Source organism: Perissodus microlepis, chromosome 13 (genome assembly GCF_051167445.1).
Source record: "Perissodus microlepis isolate ML-2025 ecotype Zambia chromosome 13, ASM5116744v1, whole genome shotgun sequence".
NCBI classification, from domain to species: domain Eukaryota; kingdom Metazoa; phylum Chordata; class Actinopteri; order Cichliformes; family Cichlidae; genus Perissodus; species Perissodus microlepis.
In genome coordinates this window covers 7,460,217-7,484,166 of record NC_140473.1, presented here as the reverse complement: position 1 = coordinate 7,484,166, position 23,950 = coordinate 7,460,217, and the positions used below count along the sequence as shown (strand labels likewise).

At 41.4% G+C, this 23,950-nt stretch overlaps 2 protein-coding genes across 4 annotated transcripts; one reads left to right on the top strand and one right to left on the bottom strand.

The window, feature by feature from the left end:
- Window positions 1-467: 467 nt before the first annotated feature.
- On the bottom strand, window positions 468-9,023 carry mocos (molybdenum cofactor sulfurase). The gene is made up of 15 exons (XM_084947966.1): window positions 8,585-9,023; window positions 8,413-8,502; window positions 8,240-8,306; window positions 7,496-8,140; window positions 7,316-7,392; window positions 6,985-7,184; window positions 6,774-6,890; window positions 6,299-6,679; window positions 6,029-6,191; window positions 5,815-5,896; window positions 5,291-5,415; window positions 2,728-2,824; window positions 2,442-2,583; window positions 2,251-2,355; window positions 468-2,125 (listed from the first exon to the last, which is right to left on the bottom strand). Exons 1-15 carry the CDS (start codon window positions 8,694-8,696, stop codon window positions 2,018-2,020), a joined length of 2,511 nt encoding a protein of 836 aa, XP_084804092.1. The 5' UTR covers window positions 8,697-9,023; the 3' UTR covers window positions 468-2,017.
- A 1,814-nt stretch (window positions 9,024-10,837) lies between these two features.
- On the top strand, window positions 10,838-23,858 carry LOC146374599 (poly(rC)-binding protein 3). Of its 3 annotated transcripts, XM_084947969.1 has the most exons (14): window positions 10,838-11,413; window positions 12,711-12,751; window positions 15,626-15,734; window positions 15,877-15,900; window positions 16,022-16,054; window positions 16,162-16,278; window positions 16,431-16,562; window positions 17,018-17,146; window positions 17,781-17,870; window positions 18,434-18,475; window positions 18,889-18,964; window positions 19,849-19,901; window positions 22,037-22,206; window positions 22,550-23,858. In XM_084947969.1, exons 3-14 carry the CDS (start codon window positions 15,657-15,659, stop codon window positions 22,908-22,910), a joined length of 1,305 nt encoding a protein of 434 aa, XP_084804095.1. In that variant the 5' UTR covers window positions 10,838-11,413; window positions 12,711-12,751; window positions 15,626-15,656; the 3' UTR covers window positions 22,911-23,858. The 3 variants fall into 3 exon arrangements, with proteins under 3 accessions (XP_084804095.1, XP_084804094.1, XP_084804096.1); XM_084947968.1 differs by having other exon boundaries at window positions 10,838-15,734; XM_084947970.1 differs by having other exon boundaries at window positions 10,840-15,734; window positions 23,456-23,858.
- Window positions 23,859-23,950: the final 92 nt, after the last annotated feature.

Here is a 23,950-nt window from a genome sequence, read left to right as displayed (position 1 = left end):
CAAGAGTCCAGTCTGGCTCTCTGCAAGGCTTTGTGAACAGGGGCATAAATCTTTTTAAAGCTTTTCCTCATAATAAAAACCTGCGTCATGGCCATTCACTGCAACCATAAAGTAATTAAGTGATAGATAAACAACTAAATGATAGAAAAGGCCCAGTTCTTTCACTATCTACTAAAAAAAAGCATTTAAAGGAGAGTTTGGGCAAAATACTTCCTAAAATTAAGTATTATTAGTTCTTTTGCATTTTTTGTAGATTCAGCTAAAGCACTGAGAACATATCATGTCTTATGATACAGGCTGCTAGTGATAAAGTGCCAAAAGATACAATTTAAAATTGTTTTTTTGATAAGTGTGCTAAGTTATGCGCAGACAGAACTCCAGTCCATCCTTTGAGTAAGTTTATTTTAATGCTTGAATGATTCATAGATCAGCATTAAGTGACAAAACAAAACAACAACAAAAAAAACCCTTTGAAAATGGCCAGCTACAAGGACTGGACTGAAACTGACAAGCCTGGAGAGCTACTGCTCAGGACCACTTTAAAATATAAAATATAAGATGCAAAAAAGAAAAAAGAAATAAATAAAAACAGATTTGCAATCCACACCAAAAAAACACTAGTGCACCCTTGGGAGCATTTACTGATCACCGACAGTCTGGGAGGTTTCTATACTACAAGAAATATGTTTTAGATTTTTGGCAGCAGTCACATTGGTGGTGTGTTTGGGAGGAAATGTCAATAAAAACCTTCATGGGGAAAACCTTCACGAAGAACTGTCTGGAGGGTTAACATAAGCTGGGATTAATGCATCAAGCTTGACATGTTCTGGATCAGATAACACATTGAAACCACACAGCGTGCACAATTATTGGCGCACTTTGACTTTGTCATTATTTCTATATGCCTATTTTCCAGCTCTGCATCACATGAATGATAATGATGATGAGGGAGACTAAATGTAATGAGGCCTAAAGTGATCCACACCTTGTATTAAGTTGCAGGATTACCTCAGCTACGCTGGAGCACAACCACCTCTGAGTAAGAGTTCTCTGTGCTGTGTTTTAGGGTTCTCTGGTCAAGCCTTGCTCTTGCAGTGAAAGTCGTTGTTGTTGACTGGCACTGTATAAATACAACTGAACTGAATCAAAATACATAAAGACATGGGCTGCTGTTACTGCACATCATTACGCATGCATCAAAGTAGTTCACTGTGTATTGTCACTAAGCCAGCACACCTCTCTGAAGAGCATTTGGGAGTCTGCAGTTGCTGTCTTAGTGAAAGTTGACTCTGAGATGAAGAAACAGACACTCCATGATTCAAAGGCTGATGACAGTTATTGAAATGAAAAATTGCTAGGATGGTGGATGCTCATATTATACACGGCCAAAGTTTCAAATAATGAGGTGGGTGTATGCTCTATGAGCCAAAAGCTGGGGCTTCATAGGGATCTAAACATTCTTTTCAGTCATTTTTTTTCTACTCTTAGCTCCATTAATGTGGTCATCTAAAGCACTCAGCTCTGGCTGTGAGCACAAGCCACTTTCTTTTCTTTTCTGTGGAAGGAACAGCCATTGAAGACAAAGTTGGTTTAAAGTGATGGGGATTGCATTCTGTTTTTTATTTACCTTTTACACAGCAACCCAACTTTTCTGGAATTGGTTTGTAATTGTACACATTTCTATTTCTAGAGAGAAAAAAAACCCCTCCTTGCAATGCATTTGCTCAACAACAAAGTTGTGACAGCAGTTTTTTTTATTTCACATCTTCTTTACATAAAAAAAAAAAAATCCCCAAATGTCAAACATTTTCCATCACAACAATCTGAAAGCCTGAATGATGTGGCATGAAAAGGACACTTGAGAGGACCACTCAGGTTATACAAAGAAAATGAGCAACGTCTCCAGTAACTCTGTCAGTGTTTGACAGGTGATATTTAGGATGCACAGCAGAGAAATGGCCTCTAAGGACCAGAGATGTCACTGAAATAAATTAAGAAGATGTTGCAGACGACTGCTTTAAGAACTGTTTAGCTTGGGCTGTATGAGGGAACCGACCGAGAGGACATTGGCTGCTGCGGTGGAGCCCTCTGTTAGCTGATGGGTCAGGTAAACACCAAAGGTCACCTAAAAAAAAAAATTAAAAAAAAAATCACAAAATAGCAGAGAGTTTGAGTTGCCACACACACACAAACAAACACACAACCACACAAAGCATCTACATGAAGGTGCAGTAATTGCTTTTGACTGACCTTCCCGCTGCGGTAAGCAGATAGAGACATTAGTGGCTCTTTTGTTTTGCTTCCTGTGTCTTGGTCTATTCCAACCATGTGACATCTTCCACAATGTCCTGCAACCTTCAGGTTAATCACAGAGGGAGCATATTCATATGGACAAATCCGCAGTTGAAGATTTCATCATTTATCTCAAAGTGTCAGCTCACCATGAATTGAGTACTGCCAATAACCAAGTGTGACCAATTATCCTCCTCAAACGGTTCGACACCAGCGATGACTAAATTGGCCCGGAAGCGGCTAATGACACTCTGTGTGTCAAGGAGCTGATCGCCCTCAGAATCGTCCTGCCTGAGAAGGCAAATGGGGAAATTGCATGTTAGTTTGCCTTGCTGTGTAAATGACCCACTGTGATGCAAATGTACAGACATCGACGCATCCTGAATATTTCACTGGAGCCATGTGTATTTTGAATAACATGCCATGTGTTCAAACCTGCTGCTCATTAGGTTCTGAATGAGCTCCACGCTGGCACAGCTGATCATGAGATACTGAGCTTCATTTACCAGGGAGAGCGATGTGGAGGTGGCAGCTAGAAGGGAACAACTTCATATTAGCACAGTGAGCTGAGGAAAACATTTTCATTAACATTGTCGTTTAAATAAGTCTGGTAATTGAGGTTTTACTGAAATACAGCATTTGGAAAATGTAAGTGAATCTTGGCACACATCAAAATGCGCACTCACAATTCAACACACAAAATGGTTTTTTGGGTTACACGGATGAAATCTTCTATCACTGTGTCCTTGAAATATTCTTAAAAAAATATCAGAGAATGTACAAGGAAGTGACAGCTGCAGAAACTGTAGCAGAGAAAGAGCAGCCACAAAAAAATGAGATGGTTATACCACAATAAATACATTTTTGTTTTTTAAATTAAAAGGAAATAATTATTGATTAAATATTATGACAGAAGTTGTCTAGTAAATAAAACTTGTCAAGAAATATTATACTGAAGCAAGAGTTAGTTTTTCCAGACTGCAGAATTGCTCTCTGAGTGTTTATTTGTCAAATTGCCAGTTATGGCCTAACAAATATTAAAGATTTGAGTGAAATTTCACTCGATATGAGGAAATTTACTCAGGCTGTGAAAACAGTTGCAACAAGTTTCTTAGTGCTCTACAGAAAATGGACAATAACCTGAGATCATAACATTCCTAAAGACGTAATCAGCAGTGGTACTGTACACTGGATTAGACCATAAACTGATGGATTCAGCCATTGTTTTCTTAACTCCGTGCTTTATTAATGCTATTATTGATTTTTTTTTTTTTAATCAGTTGACTATGGTTAACAAGCTCATTTAGCAAGCTCCATAAACTACAGTGGTGGAAAACACAAATGCACTTTGTTTTATGCACATGCAATTTTTTTGGATAGTCTGCACTATACAGTAATATATATATATATATATATATATATATATATCTCACACACTGTGTAGTTGTCATATAGTTGTACTGTTGTTATTAAGTGAGATCTGACCATAGAGATCAAAATTATGTTCTGCAGCTTTTATGTGTATAAATTTGGGCTTTTTAACATTGGAGTCTACAGGGTTTTACTCACTTTTGGAGTAAACCTCAAGGCCACTCTGGGAACGGCAGCTTTTGTTTCTTATGTGCTTACATCCCTTGGCCTTGTTGCTTAGCTTGGATACAAATAAAAAAGTTGTAAAGATGTGGAGTGTGGGAAATGAAGATGTCAGAAATGTATATTAAACGCCAGGATAATCTGGAGACTCGCAAAAGGCAGATTTCAAAACAAAGAACAATCGGCAGCTGCACAGGCGAGGCTGAGATGTCCTAATTTGCTGTAGCTCAAAAGACACAGAGGTACAAGGGCACCGACTTCACATGGCTCCTCTCATCATACTCTTTCAAAGTGGTATGATAAGAAGAACTGTGGTGTCTGGATTTGTGTGCATTCCTCTTCAAGGAGCATAAGTCAGGCCAGTGGTAGCAGCCACAAGTCCATTTGTTCATAACAAAGTGGGAGTGACTCTGAGGTCTGCACAGAGCCTCAAGTTCACCATCTGATGGGGAAATTTAAGTCATGCAGACCCAAGCTGACCGTTGTATACATGCAAAAGTATAAGTAAGTATTTCCTGGTATAATCCTAGCCTTAGATTCTCCCTGGATGCTAAATGTCCAGAGCTTTCAAATCCCTCATCTCCAGTTTGTAGCACAGGCTTTCCATTAAAATCCTGGATCTCCATACTCAGATTAAGTTCACTTTTATAAAGTCATATTAACTATAACAACTGAACTTGATGCACTTTATGCATTTATTTATTGTGTTTTGCTTGCCTTTATATTAACGCTGACATGGGACAGTACTACAATTTCATTGAACTATTGTACAAAATTTAAGTACACAGTTTTAAGCCACTGAGTTGTTACATTTAACTCATTAATCAGGTATGCACTACTTTTAGATAAGCACTTTAAATATACATATCTTGTGTTTACAATGGAACAGCCAATCAGAAAAAAGTTGGCTTAAGGCTGGGAGAGTGAATTAGCTAAAATGGCTTGTGTCAGAGTGGCGCACACAAGCTAGGTATAAGATAAATAAGGATTGTTTTGAACTGTGAGTCATCCAAAGCTACTCTAGTGGAGCCCAAAAAGAAAATATAGAGGATGAAATGAACATAATGGGGCATGTTTTCTGCTCCCTTATTAATAATTTTCACACATTGCAAAGTGCAAAAGGAATCAGGTGTGAATGTTTGCTCAGTAGGTGTGATTTTTTTTAATCAAATCGCATGTTCCAGTCTAAATGAGGGATTCACATCCTTGGCTGAGAATCCCTGGCATACGCAGCATTTTCACAGTCTTTCGGATTACAATCTGACGCTCTTAAGCAGTGTCACAGAAAAAGATGTTGCCAGCATTACTGAATGCAAGGTCACACTGCTCATGTACTGTATTCCACATAAATCTGGAGTAAACAGAGACAGGCGAGGCAAAACAGGTGAAACGCTTGTACTGGTACCTTCACTCGGCCTTTTCTTCATTTCTCGGGTGAAATCAGGCCTTTGTTTTATCAGGCGGCACGGCTGTCCAAGGAAGTCTGAAAGCCATGATGCAGCCTCATCCCCACAGTCGACAGTCTCCACCCTTGGGGAAGGAGGAAGATTATATTCAGGAGACCCCCGGGGGAACTCTACAGAGTTTTGATGCTGCTTACTATTTGCTGCGACATCTAATCGGAGAATCACTGGGTGAATGGCTTTTTTTTTTAAGCTTGTGACTCGTCATGTGGGGATCTGTCAGAGGAGATTAATATCATCCAATGCTCTATTGTTTGTTTTCCCCTAAAAATGGTAAGCAGCAGGAATTTCATAAGAAGCTGGGAGAGGAGGGCCTTATAATGCCATCCACAAAGAAGGGGTAGCATAAAAAACGACGCAGGTAGGGAGAGCGTTGACACGAGAGAAAAACAAAGAACAAATGACATGTGTCACAATATTTCCTGCAGCTCATGCTTTTCGGATGTCTCAAACGCTGCCAGCTCACCTGTCACCACAAACTTTACTGTGACACACCCTCGTGTGCAAATGATTGTTGTTTTCCAGGGGAACAGAAATGGTATCCATCCCTGTAGGGCGATTGAAGAAAAAACAAAACAAAAATCCTCGTTGAAGTTTACGGCACAAAAATCGGACTAACTGAAATTTAGACATATATTTTAAAAATGTATTCCCAGTGAGCCATGGACTGAGTGTCTGACCTGGTGCCTGCAGGAGCAATTTGTTGGAGCGAATGTGGACTTGCGGGCGAATGAGACATAAACGTGGCTCCCTCTTCTGACTCAGGCAAACGCCGTTTCCATTTACCACCATCCAGCCTCTGTCATACAGTAAACCCAGCGGGCCCACCGGCCAGTCGTGGACCTGCATGAAGAGCAGAGTCAAATCAAAACAGGTAGAGTGGAAGAAGGGGGAGGAGAGAAAAAGGTTAGAAAAGAAAGACGAGAGATAAGGCTGGGCTGTTCTCAAACCTCATACGCTCCACAAGATTTGATAGGATAGATGTATATGTTGGTCAGAGTATAAGCCACCCCATGGCTGTTTGAGTCTCTCTGTTGAAATCCCTTCAGTGATGCTTCTGTGGGCTTCTTTTCATCTCCTTTATATACTTCTCCATTAGTAATTTTGATTGAAGGAGATTCATTGGAGTCCTCTGACGCTGCAGCAACTCTTTTTAACTCCTGTAGCCTCTCTTGGTCTACTCCGACGGGTTTCTCTACGAAGCACTCCGCCACAAAGTTCAGGAACTTTTGACAGTCTTCAAATGTTGACATGTAGCCGAAGGACACTCGAACAGATCCGGTCGGCTGGCCATCCACTATGTCGATGTTGTCTCCACAGACGTGGCCGGCCTTGAAGAGAAAAAGAGAGAGAGAGAGACGTTTCATTCTACCTACGCATGCCCTTAACAGACTTTGACAATTTTCTCTTTCTTTCATCTCTCACCTGCAGGTTCCTCTTCACCCGCTGACTGGTGATCCTGAGGAAGGACTGACATGCCCCCGTGTTGCAGAAGCAACCCGTGCGCACGTGAATATTGTACAGGTTGGCCATTCTGTCGACCTGTGAGTGACAGAAATTATTTCACCTCCTTTACATAAACACACAATTATTAGACTGTTATGAAATAGAAGTAAATTCTGTTTTCCACATGCACCTGCGAATAGCCAATTATCTGTCCATTTGAATCCATTAGGTTGAAGTTCAGGACTGCGCCCTGTGTGATTGGACTGTCAAACTGGCCTTCGGTGTATATGTGAGCCACTGGTCTCCCGTTGCCATGGCAAAGACTTGACAGCAGCATGTAAGTGTATCGTGCCAGGCCAAACGTGTGCTGCTGGATGTTGTGCATGCCCCCTGAAGGGAAAAAGAAATAAACGAAGGTTGTTGTTTTTAACCTGAGGCAGATTATAAACAACCCGCATACGCGTCATGATTTCGCTATTAAACAACAGATTGAATGAATCGCCATGCTCTGGCAACAGTACCTGTGATTCTGTAAAGAGCTTCAAATGCGTGATTTAAGCCAATGATGTCCAAGAAGGACACAGTGCCATCTTCAAATCTTTATCGGGGAGAGAGAAAACATTGCGTTTCGAATACAGATGCTCACAACAGTGAGTTCTCAGAGACTATCTGGCGTTCGATGGGCTGTAAGAATGTTTTACCTGTCAGAAATATTTGCCGCCTGTACATAATAATCTTCTCCAGAAAGGTAAGCAGCTGTTGTGCCTCCTCCGAAATAAGTCTTTTTTAGTATGTCTGCTGCGTCGTTACGGACAAGAAGCGCCCCCAGACCTGTGGGGAAGCCAAATATCTTGTAGAAAGAGATAGGAATGAAATCAGCAGGGCAGTCCTGTAGGCTTAGAGGCGAACAACTGACATAAGAGGCTGCATCGAGCAACACAAACCAGCGGCCTTGGTGGGCGCACGCTGGGTAAAGGCGTCTCGCCTGGATGCCTTTCACATGGCTAAGGGGATACTTCCTCCCTGAGAAGTTGCTCTGTGCTGGGTAGCAGAAGAGGTGCGGTGTCTGGCAAATAACATCTTCAACTTGAGCTTCATCCTTTGCTCTGTTTTCCAATTCCTGCGGGGAGACGGGCTGGGTAACCACCCCCCGGCTAGAAGTCAGTCCTCTCATGCCAACTACAGAGGTATGGCTGTCAGTGAGGTAGCAGAAGTGACTCCCTGCTTGGCTCTCTGTGTGCGACCTCCAGGGAAAGCTCTCAGCCACTAATTTAAGAGCGGCTGTACAACCAGAAGTGAAAATCACAGAGTACTCCTCAGGGGTGGTGTTAAAATGCTGCAATACCCTGTAAGAAAATGTTTTCACTCATTTATTCCAGCAAAGTACCAACTGAAAGAGTTGCTGGCCCATTATTAAGGCTTTTGAGAGCATGCACAGACTTTACCTGTATCTGACCCGGTCCACCGTGTCATGTGTGAGTCTGCTGCTGGGGTTGTGGCTGTGGGGGTTTCCTATTGGGGGGGGGAACAAAAAGGAGATGCTTTTAAATTTCATGGCTCAATGAAAAATAACCACATAGCAGTAACACTTGGTGGGATTTTATGTGACTTGTCTCACCGTACAGATTGCTTGTAATGTCCCGGCAGTAGTCCCTAAGCACAGACTCGGGATACAAAGTAGCTGCTGCATGATCCAGGTATGTTATCCCTGTTTACAACAGAGAAGCAACGGTTTACAGCCAGCGGTTCCGTCACTACAGCTGCTGCTCAGGACTGAGCACAATCATTACCTTTAATCCGCGTGAACTCCTGCTCGATCACGTCTCTGAAGTTTTCTCCATAACCGTAGCGCCCCGAGACCTGCTGAAAAGTTTCAAAAGTGCAAAGTTGGTGAAAAGCCATTATGACAATTGTTCCGCCGAACAAAGGTAACACAAAACACAGCGGGACCGCTCCTGCTTCAGGTATTTCAAACACAGTCCTTATCACTGCGTAGGTTACTGATCGACTCTGCTAGAGTGTAAAGTCCGGCGGACAGCAGCTGAGCTTTTGTAGTCCTCGTCCATTTGTAGTCCTTGTGCGTAAGACCGGCCGACCCAGCAGATGTTGGTGTTACTTTACCTCGGTGTAATGACTATTTATTTATTTATTTATTTACCGCTAGGAAGACGGAAGAGAGCACCAAAACATGCTGCTCCTTGGACCAATCAAAACTGCTGTAGCTGCACTGTGGTCACGTGAAAAAAAAACAAAAAACCTCAACCTTCGCGTTTGGCCAATTTTTGTAGAAGAGCATCAGGTAAACGGTTGGCAATCTTAAAAATGTTTAGCTTGGAGAAAAAAAAGTCCTTAAAAATGTACACTGGTTTTTAATATAGGTTAGCTGAATCTTGTAAGTTTATTGGGAGGCCAGGTATTCTCTGTGAATGTGATTAAAGATAAGTGAGAGTCATGCAGTTTTAAGTCGATCTACCTTAAAAAATGTTGTTTTATATTGTGTAATTTTATGTGTTTTTACTGTAAAACAGATGGTGCTGTGGGATATAAAACCAAAAGTTGGGACACAGTATATTTCCTTACATCAACATTTCTTAATTATCAGATGAAATATATATTTTTAACACATTCCAAAGTGGAAGATTCTCCTCGTCATCAGGGGGCGCTGGCTGTAGAAATACATGCATTATGCACGTGCATATGTTTCTGGCAGCTGATGAGAGATCTGCACTGACACATAATCTGTAGCTGTCATTTTCATATATGGGGCATCCATCAGATTTTTGAGTGCGTTGTGTCAGCCCAGCAGACATGAAAGGTTCACAGGTGCTAAGCACATATATACATTTAAATAACATCATGAGCATGAACTGTGTATTCATCCTTTACAGGCATTTAAATTCCTTCCAAGACATCTGAAATCACTGCTTTGAGTAACAAGCATGAGAAATTGCTTCTCAGTACCTCTTACATATCATCTGACTCCTAGCCTCGCTGGCTAACAGGGTGCACAAACGAGGGCATTAATCAGAAGTGACTGATTAAAAATATTGATTAGTTCACAATAATACTGTGTAATGATTAAGATGTGCTAGCTATAGAGCTAGAAAGCCACAGGAAATCATGCAAGGGCAGTGTGTATATTTTATCCTTTATCTAGTTTTTCCCATTTGGGTAACCACTACATGTACTCTGCTTTCAGTAACTGTAACTGATTACACCAGCAGGTCTAAGTAATCACTTCACTGTAATCCAATTACATCTAATCCCTGACTTTTTAATCTAGTTGACAGACAAGGTACATGAAGGAGAAGAAATTAGTCACAAGTGATTGGCATGAAATGCCAGATCATCTCATGGTCTCTGAAAGGATAGAAATAGCTGTCACATGCTATGCCCTTGAATGCTTTGATGCTCCTCTTGTGCTTCTGATTCTACTTGCAGTTTGGACACAAAGAGACACCCTGTTGAGCCTATTTTGTTATAACTGGATAAACTTTTTCTTACTTTTACTGCTTAACCTCTAACCTTGTCTTAACTCTGAAATAAAGGCCTCCTAAAAAGTGAAGCGAGTCAAATCAAGTCAGTATCGAGACTTATAAAGACAGCCTTCCTTCTTCTGTTCTCACGAGGTAAAATCTTTTAATCATAGAAGTGCAACTTGGAGGCTGAATTGAAATCATAGCTGAGAAGTGAATGTCTGCTTACACGTCTGATAGACGGCCATGAGACTCGCAGCAGCCATCATTGTCTCCGTGCAATGCACTGAATAGTAATTAAATATGCCACTTATGCTTCACTGATTCATTTCCTTCACAAATTTGGGTCTCAGCTGAATACATTTTTTCTGTGCAGAAGGGCTGTATTGTATCCAGTATGGCCTCATTACAAGGGCAGAAGGGCTTGTTGTGGGGGAGGGCAGAGGCCGTATGAAGGGGGGTGGGCAAAGCCCCCCACGAAGACATTGTGCTTAACATCACTAAATACCTCAAACGCCACGTTGTCCTTTCCAGCCCTCAATTAGTCAAGTTCCTTGTAAGAAAGCACAGATTTCTTACAAGGAGATTTATTTTTAGAGAAAATCCTGCCCTGTGCTGGCAGGAAGCTCTCAGAAAATCTAATGAAAAACACAGCAGTCATGCAGAGCCGTTAGACACGAACCAACATCGGTTAACAAAGCTTCTCTTCACCATCTCACTGTGCTTTTTTGATGACTGCAAAAGGCTAGACCTTCCTGGGTCTTTTTGTTGTGGTGTAACTGTAGCTGGTTCTATCTTTGCTGGACACTGTCCAGCCAGAGAGCCTCTTTGCCCTGCCCTTAGGTCTCTTCAGCTAGTGGAACTCCATGCGGAGGAACGCCTCTTTGGTGACTGTGACAGGGAGAATTAGGCAAGAGATGCGGGTTCACTTGCCCTGCGTAGGGGCTTATCTTGGGCTAAGCTGAGGGACTAATAGCAAAGCCAGCCTCCGCTCCAGCCGGTCTGAGGGCACAGGGAGCCATCTGTCCACTCTGTGGATAACTGACAACAAAGGGTCATACGTTGAGCACGGACTACAAACTAAAGCGCCATTCTTTTTGAATACCAGAAATAAGAGCACGGAACCAGTATTTTGTATATAAGGTCAGTACTTTAAACCACTCATTCTTGATGCATTACAGGCCTCGCGCTGGGCTTCAAATGCAAGCTGGTGATTGTTCACTGAAGAGAATTTGTTGGGAACATTGTTGCATACTACAGTAACCTTGGGGTTTAGCCAGAAAGAAAGCTGAAGTTGTTGGTTGTGGACTTTTAATGGAAGCTGAATAATGAGAGGCTTTGTTTTAATGCACTACTCCTGACTCCCATTAGGTTGAGATAATTTGAGTTGCTTGTTTTTCCTGTACTCTGTGCTGTGCTGTAAATGCATTTTGTTGCACCGTTCCCCTAAGAGATAGTTTGGGCTTGAATTAATTAACACATTAAGCCAGACATGCGATGAATCTCCAATACTGGAGGCTTTGTGTTGATGGAGGAATGCCACACTGAGAGGACTCACACTTATATTCTGATATGTGGTGGCTCACAAAATAGCTATAAATAGCCATTGCTCAAGATTTTTAAGAAGCAAATGCTGTTGGCTTGTTGTGATAAGTGAGATAAGTAATTTGAAACATTGTCTTTTAAGAGCATTGCTCCTAAACTGGAGAACAATTGCAAGTGATAATCTCCTGAAATGCTGTAATTTTATCAGTACTGTTTCAATTTCAAAATGTTCCATCATTCTTCGTCTTAGCCTCCAAATTTGAATATATTTTCATACGAAATCCTTCAAGTAATCCACTTAGACATTGTTCTCCATTTCCCCCGAGGGATAATACCCTGTTTTTTATTGTCTGAAGCACACTTCTGGCTGCCTGTTCCCGGAGCTGAGTTCCTGTAGATTATCTGTTTTATCATGTATACTCTGTGGGTGCTGTTGTGCACCAGCGTTTTGTTCGGGAAGTCTTGAGTGGGTGCCTGTGTGCTAGAGGTGACAGAAATAGGTCAAAAGGGTCTTAGCATTAGCTAAACAAATCCCGGCCTATAGGATTAGACAGAGATGTTTCGCTTTATTCGATGTATTCACAGGAACTTTATAATGATGCACAGAGGAGAGAATAGCTGCGCTTCTTGTTAGCAGAAAGACACCCTCCACTTATTCAAGATATTGGTTGGATTAAGGCCTTTAGCCCAGTCTGGTATTATCAACACTGGAATGTGCTAGAACAATACCATACTGTAAGCTTCTCGCTGCTGCTGGGAAACCCCGTTTTTGTTTGCTTGTCATCACACTGATATTACCAACATTTTAACTGGATACCTCCTGAATGAATTTTGTTGTTAGTGCTAGCATGTCTTAATCAAACCCACACAATCACGCTGTTCTTCTTTTTTCTAGGTGTGGAATGGCGGCACAGAGTACTGTATTTATTGGTTTGTGTGAGTATAAAAGCTGGGATCTATGGGAAGGTCATAAAAATGACACTTTTTGTGAAACACTTGGCATTGAAGGGTTATCCATCTGTACATATGTATGAGGCTACAGCCTGTTAGCTTAGCCTGTTTCAGTCCAAAGGTCACTAAATCCTTGACTGGGTTCAACAGCTCCTGGAGAGCTCCACTGTTTGCCTGCCAACTGGCTGAACCAGTGAAGGAGGCAGGCAGATAAACCATAGTGTATTGTTTTTGTGATTCATTCTGTTATTGATTAAACAAAGATGCAGAATTGTGTCTTCATGCTAAACTAAGCTGACTGGCTAGAACCCTACTTCATAAAGACAAAAGAATAGTGTCAATCTTCTCATCCTAGGGGCGTAATTTCCACGGAGGTTAGGGGGGTTATGATCCCCCCAATAATCAGACCCTACCAATATAACCCCCCTAATAAAATTATGAATTATTTTGCATAAATAGTCTGTTAATGTCTTTACTCATTTCAAGTATTACCAGCAAAATAGTTGCACATTTAAACATCTGGGAATTTACGCAGATTTATTTATTTATTTAGTCAGAGATCTTGACCCCCCCCCCCGATGTTCAGCACAACGTTACGCCGATGTCTCATCCAACTCTTTATTAAAAAGTTAACAGGTGTACAGTACTAAACAAAAGTCCTGATTAACCCCTCATTTCTGTATATTTTTATATCAAAATGGAAAACGGATGCAGTGACTTAGTTAAACGATAGAGGGAAATACAGTAGACAAAGAAAACCTTTATTCTTCAACACAGCCTGAACTCTTTTAGACAAGCTTTCTTGTAATTTTTCTAAGTAGTCTTCAGCAATACTTCTCCTCCATTCAAAGCTCTTATTTAGATGTTGGCTGGCTTTTGTTCTTTTCTCTGTCAAGATGATCCCACAGTATCAGTGATGTTGATGACCAGGCTATAGGGAGACCAATACATGACTGATAGTGTTCCATTGTGCTTTTACTGCATTGGCAGTGTTTTTTGGATAAATGTCATGCTGAAAAATGATATTGCTGCCCATCTGACGCATGGTGGATGGAAATCTGACATCTCCAACACCACTGGCTAAAAAATACAGCCCCAAACAATGACAGAGCACCCACTATGTTTTACAGATGACTGTAGACACTCACTGTTGTACCTCTGTCTGTGATGTACATCTTCCTCATTTCATAAGACCTGATACTTTTGACTTTTTGTATAGTTCTTAAGTAATTCGGCCTCAGCCTTTTCTCCCTGTTTACTTTCCTTAAGAATGGCTTCTTCACAGCCACCTGTCCACTAAAAACATTTTTTTGACAAAGTCTTTTTATGATATTTTGGTATATGTGTATTATATTTTATGTTTCCTCATACATAACAACATACAATATGGAGTATATGAATGAAAATAAGAGAACAACTAATTGTGAAAAACTAGCTTTTGAGTGAGAAGCAGCCAGTATTTAAAACACCTTCGAAAATCCTGGAGAACTATTGGTCAAACTTAATAAGTAAAGTTTGGCTCCTTGGATGCAAAATATAAAGAAATGAGAGATGGTTGTCATTAGGCATACTGTTAAAACGTTAGAGTAGGATTGACTTTAACTGCAGATTAACTGGGAGCACTTCATGCATGCTTGCCAACAGCAAGCCACTATAGCCAGTATATTCCTGCTTTTTCTGACATGACCAAGATTTCAGCTGAAGCAAATCTATCATTTGCAAAAAGGTTTTAGATAATGTCTCACATGTGAGTGATTACTAAGTTAGTCCACAATCACATCAACCTCTTGTTAAATTACTTTTTTTTTCTCCATTTAGATTATCTTGTTTATTAGCTACAAACTCTCCATCGTGCCCAGCGTTAAAAGTAAATAGAAAAATCACTTCTCAGCAGAACCCTGGTGATCTAATGAACACTGCGACCTTGGCGCTTTATAGACTTGAAGTCGTCTCTCTGTCTGTTACGGTGCAATAAGCTGGCCGTCCTTCACTGCATCGAGACATTCTTTATTTGTTCTACAAATACAAAGAATTGGATACGCGGCCACAGCAGAGTCGACATTGCGTGGTGTCAGTGTGATATTAAGAGACACGGCTCTCTCTCTGTCTCTTTCTCACACACACAGACACACACATCAATTGATCCTCAGGCCTCCCCAGCACAAGTAGCTTCCTTTATATCTTATCTTCTCCAAGAGAGTCACACAACTTGTATTTAGCCGGAACTAAAGACACAGTCCCATGTGAAGATTGCACGCAGCGATAGGCTTATCTTCCCCCGCTCACAACTACATGATCAGAAGACAAGCAACAATGGTCCATGACTCTTCAGAGAGCATCATTTAACTTAAAAATCCCCCAAAAGGGTATGTGGCTCCGTAAAGCAACATAAAAGTGAGTGTTCCATCTTTGGAGAATTTTCCACTTACTCAACGTTTATCCTCGTTAAGGTAATAATCCATAACAATTTCAGATAGAGGTCTACTTCATCTGTGCCACAGATGGATTCCACAGTGGTAATGCAGCTTACACGCACTTCATGAAAGCTTTTAACATTTATTTTGCCAGAAAGGTCTTTCCAGCTGAATCTTGTTGAGGAATATTTCAGGCCGCTCTGGGAATTTAGCTGTAAACAGAAGAACAGGGTAATTAGCACGAGTAGTGAGGATAATCCAAAAATCACAGGTTTGCCGGAAATTCAGAATAAAAAGATAAAAAGCAGCAGTGCCCGATGGAGGCCTGAATGAGACCCTGTAAATAAATAGTCAAATGTTACAGCGGTAATGTTCACTTCAGCCTGCATGCATTCAGTTTACATGCTATTTCCTGAACTACCTGACTATTTCTCGATCCTTGCAGAGTGTTTTACTTTACATCTGGGAAAACGAGAATGTCTGACAAGGAAGAAATGGCTTCAGATGGGAGTTTGAACGTTACACTGACGCTGAGGCTGCTGATGCACGGGAAGGTAATGGACATTTGTAAATAGTTCAAATCATTCAGTGCATTTTTGTTGTAATAGCCTAATGGTCTCGTAATAGCTTTTAAAATGTTTACATCCTGCTGAAAAACTGTTGAGTGAAGTCACGCTGTTATCTTTTCATCCGCAGGAAGTTGGCAGCATAATTGGGAAGGTAGATTTATTTTACAATCCATCACCATTTATTGATTTTTTGGCTGTTTTATTTCTGTTTGTCTTGTTATATTCCTCTTATAAATCCAATCAAACCGACTTGTTTTCCTGCCTGATTTCAGAAAGGAGAAACAGTCAAGAAAATGAGGGAGGAGGTGAGTGTTTGCTTTGACATCTGTAATGTGAAAGGGCGTATAATTTCACGTTGTCAGGCAGATCGAATCAAATCACAGCTGGAATAACTGCGGGGCTTTGCTTCCAGAGTGGCGCTCGCATCAACATATCAGAGGGCTCGTCCCCTGAGAGGATAGTCACCATCACAGGACCTACAGAGGGCATCTTTAGAGCCTTTTCCATGATTGCACAAAAGTTTGAAGAGGTACGCCCAAAAGCATGAAAGACACTGGCTGCACCTTTTCTCCAGTCTTGCATCACAACACGCGCACACACACACAAAAAGACTTGTCAAATAACGCTGATGTTCCGTACAGTCGACACTGAAAAACAACATATTTTGGAAATCTCCCTCAGGATATTACCGCAGCAATGACAAACAGCAACGTGACAAGCAAGCCACCTGTGACACTTCGCCTGGTTTTCCCGGGGAGCCAGTGTGGCTCACTGATTGGCAAAGGAGGCTCAAAGATCAAAGAAATCCGAGAGGTATGAGTCGTTTTCTTTCTTTTTTTTCATTTTGCAGCAGGAAGTTGTTTTTTTGCACCCAAACAAGCACAGAAAACAGTCTCCCTGGCACTCTGACACCCTGAGTATCAAACACTCAAGTCAAAATCTTCTTGTTTTTCTCTGCCTTAAACTACATGAAGCTATGTGTATGTTTTCTGGAGGGGTGGCGGGGAGGGGGGTGGGTGAAAATCCCATTGATTATGCCTGTGAGGATGAGCAGGGCCTGAATACTCATTCCGAATGGACAATATTTGTGTGCGCCTCTTCAAATATTGGAGCGCACATTGCTATTTGGCTTGCAGCTGCTCCCTGCATGTCAAAATGTGTTCAGGATAATTTGTGGGGTGCTCGAAACGGCATTTCAATCTGGGTGATGGCGTGCTCTTTTCAGCAATAAATAGCCTTTGTATTTTCTTTTGTCTGGTGATGTTAAGACCACAGGCGCTCAGGTTCAGGTGGCAGGAGACATGCTGCCGGACTCCACAGAGAGGGCTGTCACAATCTCCGGCACTCCACAGGCCATCACTCAGTGTGTAAGACACATCTGCTCTGTGATGCTGGAGGTAAGCGCTGTCAGCCAGCAGATGATCTTCACGTTCAGCGGCTCTATTTAGAAGTCAAGTATGTCACATTTATTTAGAGAGAAGAGGAAGGTAGTAAATTCAGGATGTCTTCAAAGCTAAAGCCCAGATAATTTATATTGATAGTTCTTAACCTTGTCTGTCTGATATACCCAGACGTGTATTATATAACAAACATATAAAACTGGATATTGATGCAGTACTTTTTCCATATCGTTAAAATGTCAGCGTTTAAATTAACACTACTGTCAAAGCCTCTTCCCATTTTTAGACCCCGTTTTAAACTTTTCTCACACTGTCCATCGCAGCACATGCTCTTAATGTATTCTGAGGAGCTTTGAGTTTGGATTTTGGGTTTAGTATCCACTTGACCTCTTTCTATTTTGATCAAAAACTTGCCAATTCCCCATTTTCAGCTGTGCTCCCAGTTGTATCGCACTTTTCTTTGGTCCGATCTTTTATGTTACTTTCTCTGCAGATGAATGGGATATAAAAAGATTCAGGCAGTGCTATAAAGGAGGATATAAAACGCATCAATGCCAGCGAGAGTTCTTTTTCTCAGCTGCGCCAGTGTATAAATTTTCTCCCTTTTTGGTTTGCACGACTGTGTCTCCAGTCCCCACCGAAAGGCGCAACTATTCCCTACCGTCCCAAGGTCGTACCTGCTGGAACCCATGCAGTATTAGCACCACAGCACTCTGCACAAGTAAGTAGCCATAGGGGAGTTGTTTAGCTCTGAATTTAGCTTATTTAAAGACACGCAGCAGTTGAGTGGACTTATTATTTTGTGTGATTTCAAAATTTCACTGATCATCAGGGGGTGTTTCTATTACTAAATGGGCAAAACAGTGTAAATATATACAACCATTGATCATATTTACATGCATTTAGCCGAAAATTTAGGAATAACTTGCTTTTACATGAATAATTCACATGTTTACATGTTGTGTCTAAGGCTGATGTTTTCCACGAGCTGCCCAGGCGCTGTCCTGAATTTGGCAGAGTCTGCTTTGACCTATCAGACATCTGTTTATGTTATTGGATTTCCAGCTAATGGTCGGAGAAGGGGGGGGGAAGGCAGATGACATTTAGATGAAATTCCGTCAGATCTATAAACATTAGAACCATGGAAAAGGGGAAAGGAATGGATTTTCACTGCACTGACTTTCCTCTTGATGCTCTGTGACAAATTCATTTTTCAAGTAACACGTTATAACATGTCTGCACCACCCGATTACATAACGGTATCTCATCTGTTCTTCCTTCCAGGCCTTTGCAATTCCAGGGCAGTATGCTTTTGCACATCAAGATGTAAGTATGTTCATTTGAGTGACTGACATCAGTCCTAATGACCTACTCCTGCCCACTCCTTCCAAGCCACCAATACGCCCTCTGTGTACCCTACTGTGCGAAGATCAAATTTCAGTAACCCTGATCTGTTGACTTTACTAACACTAACCCGCGGTAGCAGCATGCACTGATTGAAATGGAAATGAAGATTTGCAGAGTTCATGATCACTTGTAGCTTTGTAGCTTGAGATGTGACTGTATTTTCAGATGACTGCTATGAGAAGTCAGCATGCTTTCTGAGGAAAATGAATCTCTTGATACTGACACCATGTGTGATGTTTGTGAACTTCAGATTGGCTCTGTTTTGTAGTTGTCAGCTCCTCTGAAATAATCCAGTTTGATTGGTTAGCTCTAACTTCCTTCCTACCCTGCAGTTGACCAAGCTTCACCAGTTGGCTATGCAGCATATCCCCCTCCCTTCCCTTGGGCAGAGCAACCCTACCTTCCCTGGTACGTACCCACGGCTCCCCAGGGAAGTCCATCTATCCCTCTCTCATCACTCCTCTTCGACTCACACCATCAAAACACTGCTGTCACTTCAGTGAGGATCAAGGATTTCTTTGAGAGTAGACGGTGGCTTTGCGGTGATGTGCGCGCATCTGCATTTCATCGATTTTCACAAGAAAATAAGATGAAAAACAAAACAAGAATAATCTACACAATTGTAGGTTTTTAAGGTTAAGCCACCCAGCTTTCTTTTTTTTTTACCTTGAAAGTTAGTCACTGAAATATTTATCACTGAAAAGAATATGCGACAGACTGAAGCAGACAGAATGATATATAAGCTAAAAAAGGAAAAAAACAGCAGCTTTCTCTGACAGAGAAATGTGAAAAATGTCAAAAATATTTACAGTTTAGTAAATATTTAACCATTTCTCACCATTTCTCCCATCAAACCCAAATTTCAGCCCCATTTGCCCAGTTTCCCTCTCCAAAGAAAAACCAAACAAAAACAAATCCTAAGTTTTTGACCCCATCCTCCACCTTTTGCAACATTTCTCCTCCAAATCTAACACTGTCTTGGCCAGACCATCCCTGACCTCAACCACCCCACGTACTCATATATTCCGTCACAACTAACTCAGCACAATACATTACAATATTTTGATTAAATAGCAAGTATTGGTGTGGTAGTCATAGTCAAGCAGCATGCATGTATTATGTATATATGTATTGTCTTTTTAGAATGATTATTTTGCCCTATGCTATTTTCTGCTTCTTAATTTAGCAGTGTAACAGTGATAAACTAGACAAAGTAGGGCAACTTGTCGTGCTATGAAAGTGGAAGCCATTAGTGCCAAACTGTTGGTAGCGCTCCTTGTCCTACTTTGCAGGATTGGATGCATCTGCCCCCACAAGTTCACAAGAGCTGGCAATACCTAATGATGTAAGTGTTACATTGTTTGTGTTCTCCCGGCACTAAAACCTGAACTGATAATCTCCATGCATTTGGCTTCATTAAAACTTTCTAGGAGGACAGCTATAATGAGGAATTGTTTGGACACAAAAGTTTCACCTACTTAGCTGCGGAAATTAAATAGTTCTTGCTTTTGGCTGACATAGATTATTGCAAAAGGAATCCACAACAGATTTATTGAAAAGATGTCTGCGGACCGCTGTTAGAGGACTGTTAACTGTGCTGCTTCAGACACAGACAGTCCTGGTTTCATCTGTACTGAATCATGTCAGAACTTGATGTTGTAGGAAACATCTTTTTGGCAAATGCACTTTTTTTGCTGAGACTTGGATGAGTGACACTGACTCTCAGGTGTGTAAACATAAAAACAAAGCCAGCAGCCTGTTAGCTAAGCTTACCATGGAGGCAGGGAAAGGGGGAGAAATACCCAGCTTTGGTCTGTCAATTCTGAATTTTAATGTTGTATCTTGTTAGTTTAATAATGACTGAACCAAACTGTAAAATCAACAAGTTGTAATATTTAATGGGTGTCTATTTCTTGGGCAAAAGAAGTGTCTTTCTTGAGCATTGAGGGAAAATAATGAAGACTCCAGGAAGTCACTGTACCATCCAGTTTCTTACATATCCAGTTCAGAGTTGCAGAGATCCGCAGCTTATCCCAGCTGTCATAGGACGAGAGGCAGGGTACACCATGGACACATCACCAAACAACCATTCACAGCCAATTTAGAATCTCCAATTAACCAAAACCCACACGTGTTTTTAGACTATGGGAAGAAGCAGGAATACCCCAAGAGAACCCACACAAGTGCAGGGAGAACGTAAAAACTCCAAACAGAGAGGCCCAGCCCTGATTTGAACTCATGACCTTTTTACCATGAAGCAAGAGTGCTAACAAACGTAGCACTACGCTGTCCAAACAAGCAACATAATTAACAAGAACCACCCTGAGAGCACAAACCTCCATCAAAGCATCTCATTCTCTTACTTTTGATGGACTTCTACTGTATTTTGTGCAAGAAGTTAGTAGCGCAGTTAAAATAACACGTTTTGGGGTCAATAGGCAGATCTAAAATGTAAAAGGTCAGACGTCAGTTATCACTTTGACCTTCAGATCAATCTTTTAACCTTGAAGAAGAGGTCAGAGGTCAAAATCTTATTTTTTTTTTTAATATACCATACTTGTAAGAATCACAATTTTTGAGTCAAAAGGCATTTTTTTCAATTTTTGACCAATAAATCATTAAGTTGACCTTGAAGACCCTGGTAGGTCTAAGCCAAATTTTAATGGATTGTTAACATGACCTCGCTCTGCTCCCCTGCAAAGTTTTATCAGAATTCATTCAAACCTTTTTTGAGCTAATGTGTTTACAGAAAGAATGACACAAACGCTACCAAAAACATAACCTCCTCGGCGGAGGTAATTACTGAGCTTTGGAGGTGGATTTTGCTGACTTCACACTGTAGGAATATTAAGGTGTCAGAGTTTCACTGCACTACTTAGTGACCAAAATAATTCACAATGTTATTGCTGTGTTTACAGAAGAGTATAATGAAGTCACTCAGAGTAGATAGACAAGCTATCTACTTCTTTTTTCTATTACATAGCAGGTGGGAACCAGTGATAAGGTGCAACAGCCACTTATTCTATTGCACTGTTTCCCAGATAATAATGGCTGCTGCTGAATTATTTACCATATGTATATTAACATGTTATCATATAATTTTTTTTTTAAATAATTTCTTGTTTATCATCAACACTACTACTTCTACTGCAGAGCCAAGATAGACGCTCCTTCTGTTTCTAATATATCATCCTGCCTTCTCATTTAACTCAGACAAGAAATAAACATATTTTCCCAAAATACCAATCAGTTTGCAAAAAATAAAAGCCAGTGCTTTAGTGGTGATAAATTATGTATCATCTGTTTTATCTGATGGGCATATTGGACCGTAGATATGTTTTCTGTTGTCACAATAATAAAGAGAAATGTGGTTTCCCTCTACAGAAAACGGCCACGGCGGTTGCTCCCAGGTTCTTTTGTAAAATCTAATTTCTGCATTCCTGTTTTGTTATTCGCATGTTTCTGATCTCCAACTCCCAGTTCATTGGCTGCATAATTGGAAGACAGGGTAGCAAGATCAATGAGATTCGCCAGGTCTCTGGAGCTCACATCAAAATTGCCAGCGCCACTGATGGCTCAGCCATGCGCCAAGTCACGATCACAGGTTCACCAGCCAGCATCAGTGTGGCCCAGTACCTCATCAATGCCAGGTAAGACATTACGCAGGACAGCCACGTCCAGCAGGGCATCACTCGCAGCCTGATGATAAGACAGCCAAACACTGAGCTATTATATTGGGACAGAGATATTGTGCTCAGGGTGAGGCTGGATTTGTTCCAAGTCACTGCTCCGTTCTCTTGACTGCATTAAAATCCTTATTGTCTCTGCTTTTTAACACATTCCTTCTTTGATTCTTTTGTTTTCTCCTTTCTCACCTCCCTTATCCTTTGTCTCCCCCCCCCCCCCCATCCTCTCCCCGTTTTTCTTTCTCCATTTTTCTCCTCTTAACCCTTCACCGTCTCCAACTACCCCTCCAATCGTCACGGCCTGCAGCTTAGAGATGGCTAAATACACAATGCAGGCCGCTTCCTCTGCGACCCCAGTTGACCTGAACATGAGCTTCTCACAGTCTGCTTCCACTGCCTCCACTTCTGCAACCTCTATGGCCGTCCTGGCGGCCACCACCCCAGCCCCCACCACAATTAACGTCCACTCTCCCTCCACCTTACCAGCCATCCAAAACCCACACTACGCCGTCCCCGTTTCCAGCCTGCTTGGCATGAAAACGCTCCCCGTGCTGGCCGTCCACCCAGCAGCCGCTTCCAGCCTAACGCAGGGTTTATCCCCTTACACCGCAAAAATGCCAACCTCTGGCGTCAAAAAGTCCGAGCGGCAGAAGTTTGCTCCTTATTGACACCTGCTTTTGAGCCCAGGCATCGTAGCCAACCGATAGGACCTAATTAAAAAGGATGGCAAGTATATAGGCTTAAAATCGGCTTACACCAGTGTGTAAGTTTTCCCCGTGTAACATTTGTTCCCCATAAATCAGGATGACATTAGACAGAGGCAGAAAGGCTGGCAGTATCAAAACATGTTCTCGTTAATTAAATGAGGCAGTAGAGGTGCATATTAAGTCAGTATTATCTCATGGACATGTATAACAATTAATGTGGGTAACTCAGGCTTGTATTCATAAAAAAGCTATTTTTCAAATGGATTTGTGTTCCAGAGCTTTATACGAAGACTTATCCCGATGCAATTATTGACTTAGTTTTCTGTCCATGTGACTAGTTTTTCCTAGAAAATGTCAACTAGCAATAAAAGACGTGGTGCTTTTGTTGGCAGCAGGCTGTTAAACTTTTGGTTTTTCACTGTAGAAGTTAAGTGTTTTTTTTTTTTTTTTTTAACAAGGATTGTTCCACTCTTCTGTCATATTCCCCTCCCTCTCTTTCACTATAGGCTCTCATCAGTGCTAACAGGCTTGGGTGTTCTGTAGTAGCGTTGCACTGTTGCAGTTCTGATGGGATTATCTTAAAGCCACATTGGATTCTAGTGGATTTCACCCTACACAGTAATCATGTAAAGCAGGGACTGGCCTGACTAACTCTCGCTCGCTCGTACCGTACACCGGCTTGTTTCTTGTTTATTCTCCAGCCTCAGCGAGTGGGGGAAGGCTTCGACTTGTTTCATCCGAAACGGGGTGCTGATCAGTTATTTAAATAAATGTTTTATTCATGTGTTCCTGGTGTGGCAACCCCACCCCCCCACCCCCACCCCGCCGCCACCCACCAAAAAATACCAGAATGCAGATTTATTATGTTTGTTGATGAAATGACTTTGAAATAAATGGGACTTTTTACGAATGCAGATTGGTTGCTTTTGTTCTAATTTTGTCGATGGTGAAAGAATTCCATGTTTGTGCTGATTTCTCCGAGTCATAAATATAAACCTGGA

Bases quoted from the DNA above. Each gene is read 5' to 3' on its own strand.
- mocos (XM_084947966.1), bottom strand. From the start codon at position 8,696: ATGGCTTTTCACCAACTTTGCACTTTTGAAACTTTTCAGCAGGTCTCG. The intron at 8,307-8,412 runs GTGAGACAAGTC...CCCCCCCAATAG, and splicing joins CATTACAAGCAATCTGTACG to GAAACCCCCACAGCCACAAC. The intron at 8,141-8,239 runs GTAAAGTCTGTG...ATTTTCTTACAG, and splicing joins GTGGACCGGGTCAGATACAG to GGTATTGCAGCATTTTAACA.
- LOC146374599 (XM_084947969.1), top strand. From the start codon at position 15,657: ATGTCTGACAAGGAAGAAATGGCTTCAGATGGGAGTTTGAACGTTACA. The intron at 17,871-18,433 runs GTAAGTAGCCAT...TCTTCCTTCCAG, and splicing joins CACCACAGCACTCTGCACAA to GCCTTTGCAATTCCAGGGCA. The intron at 18,965-19,848 runs GTACGTACCCAC...CCTACTTTGCAG, and splicing joins GAGCAACCCTACCTTCCCTG to GATTGGATGCATCTGCCCCC.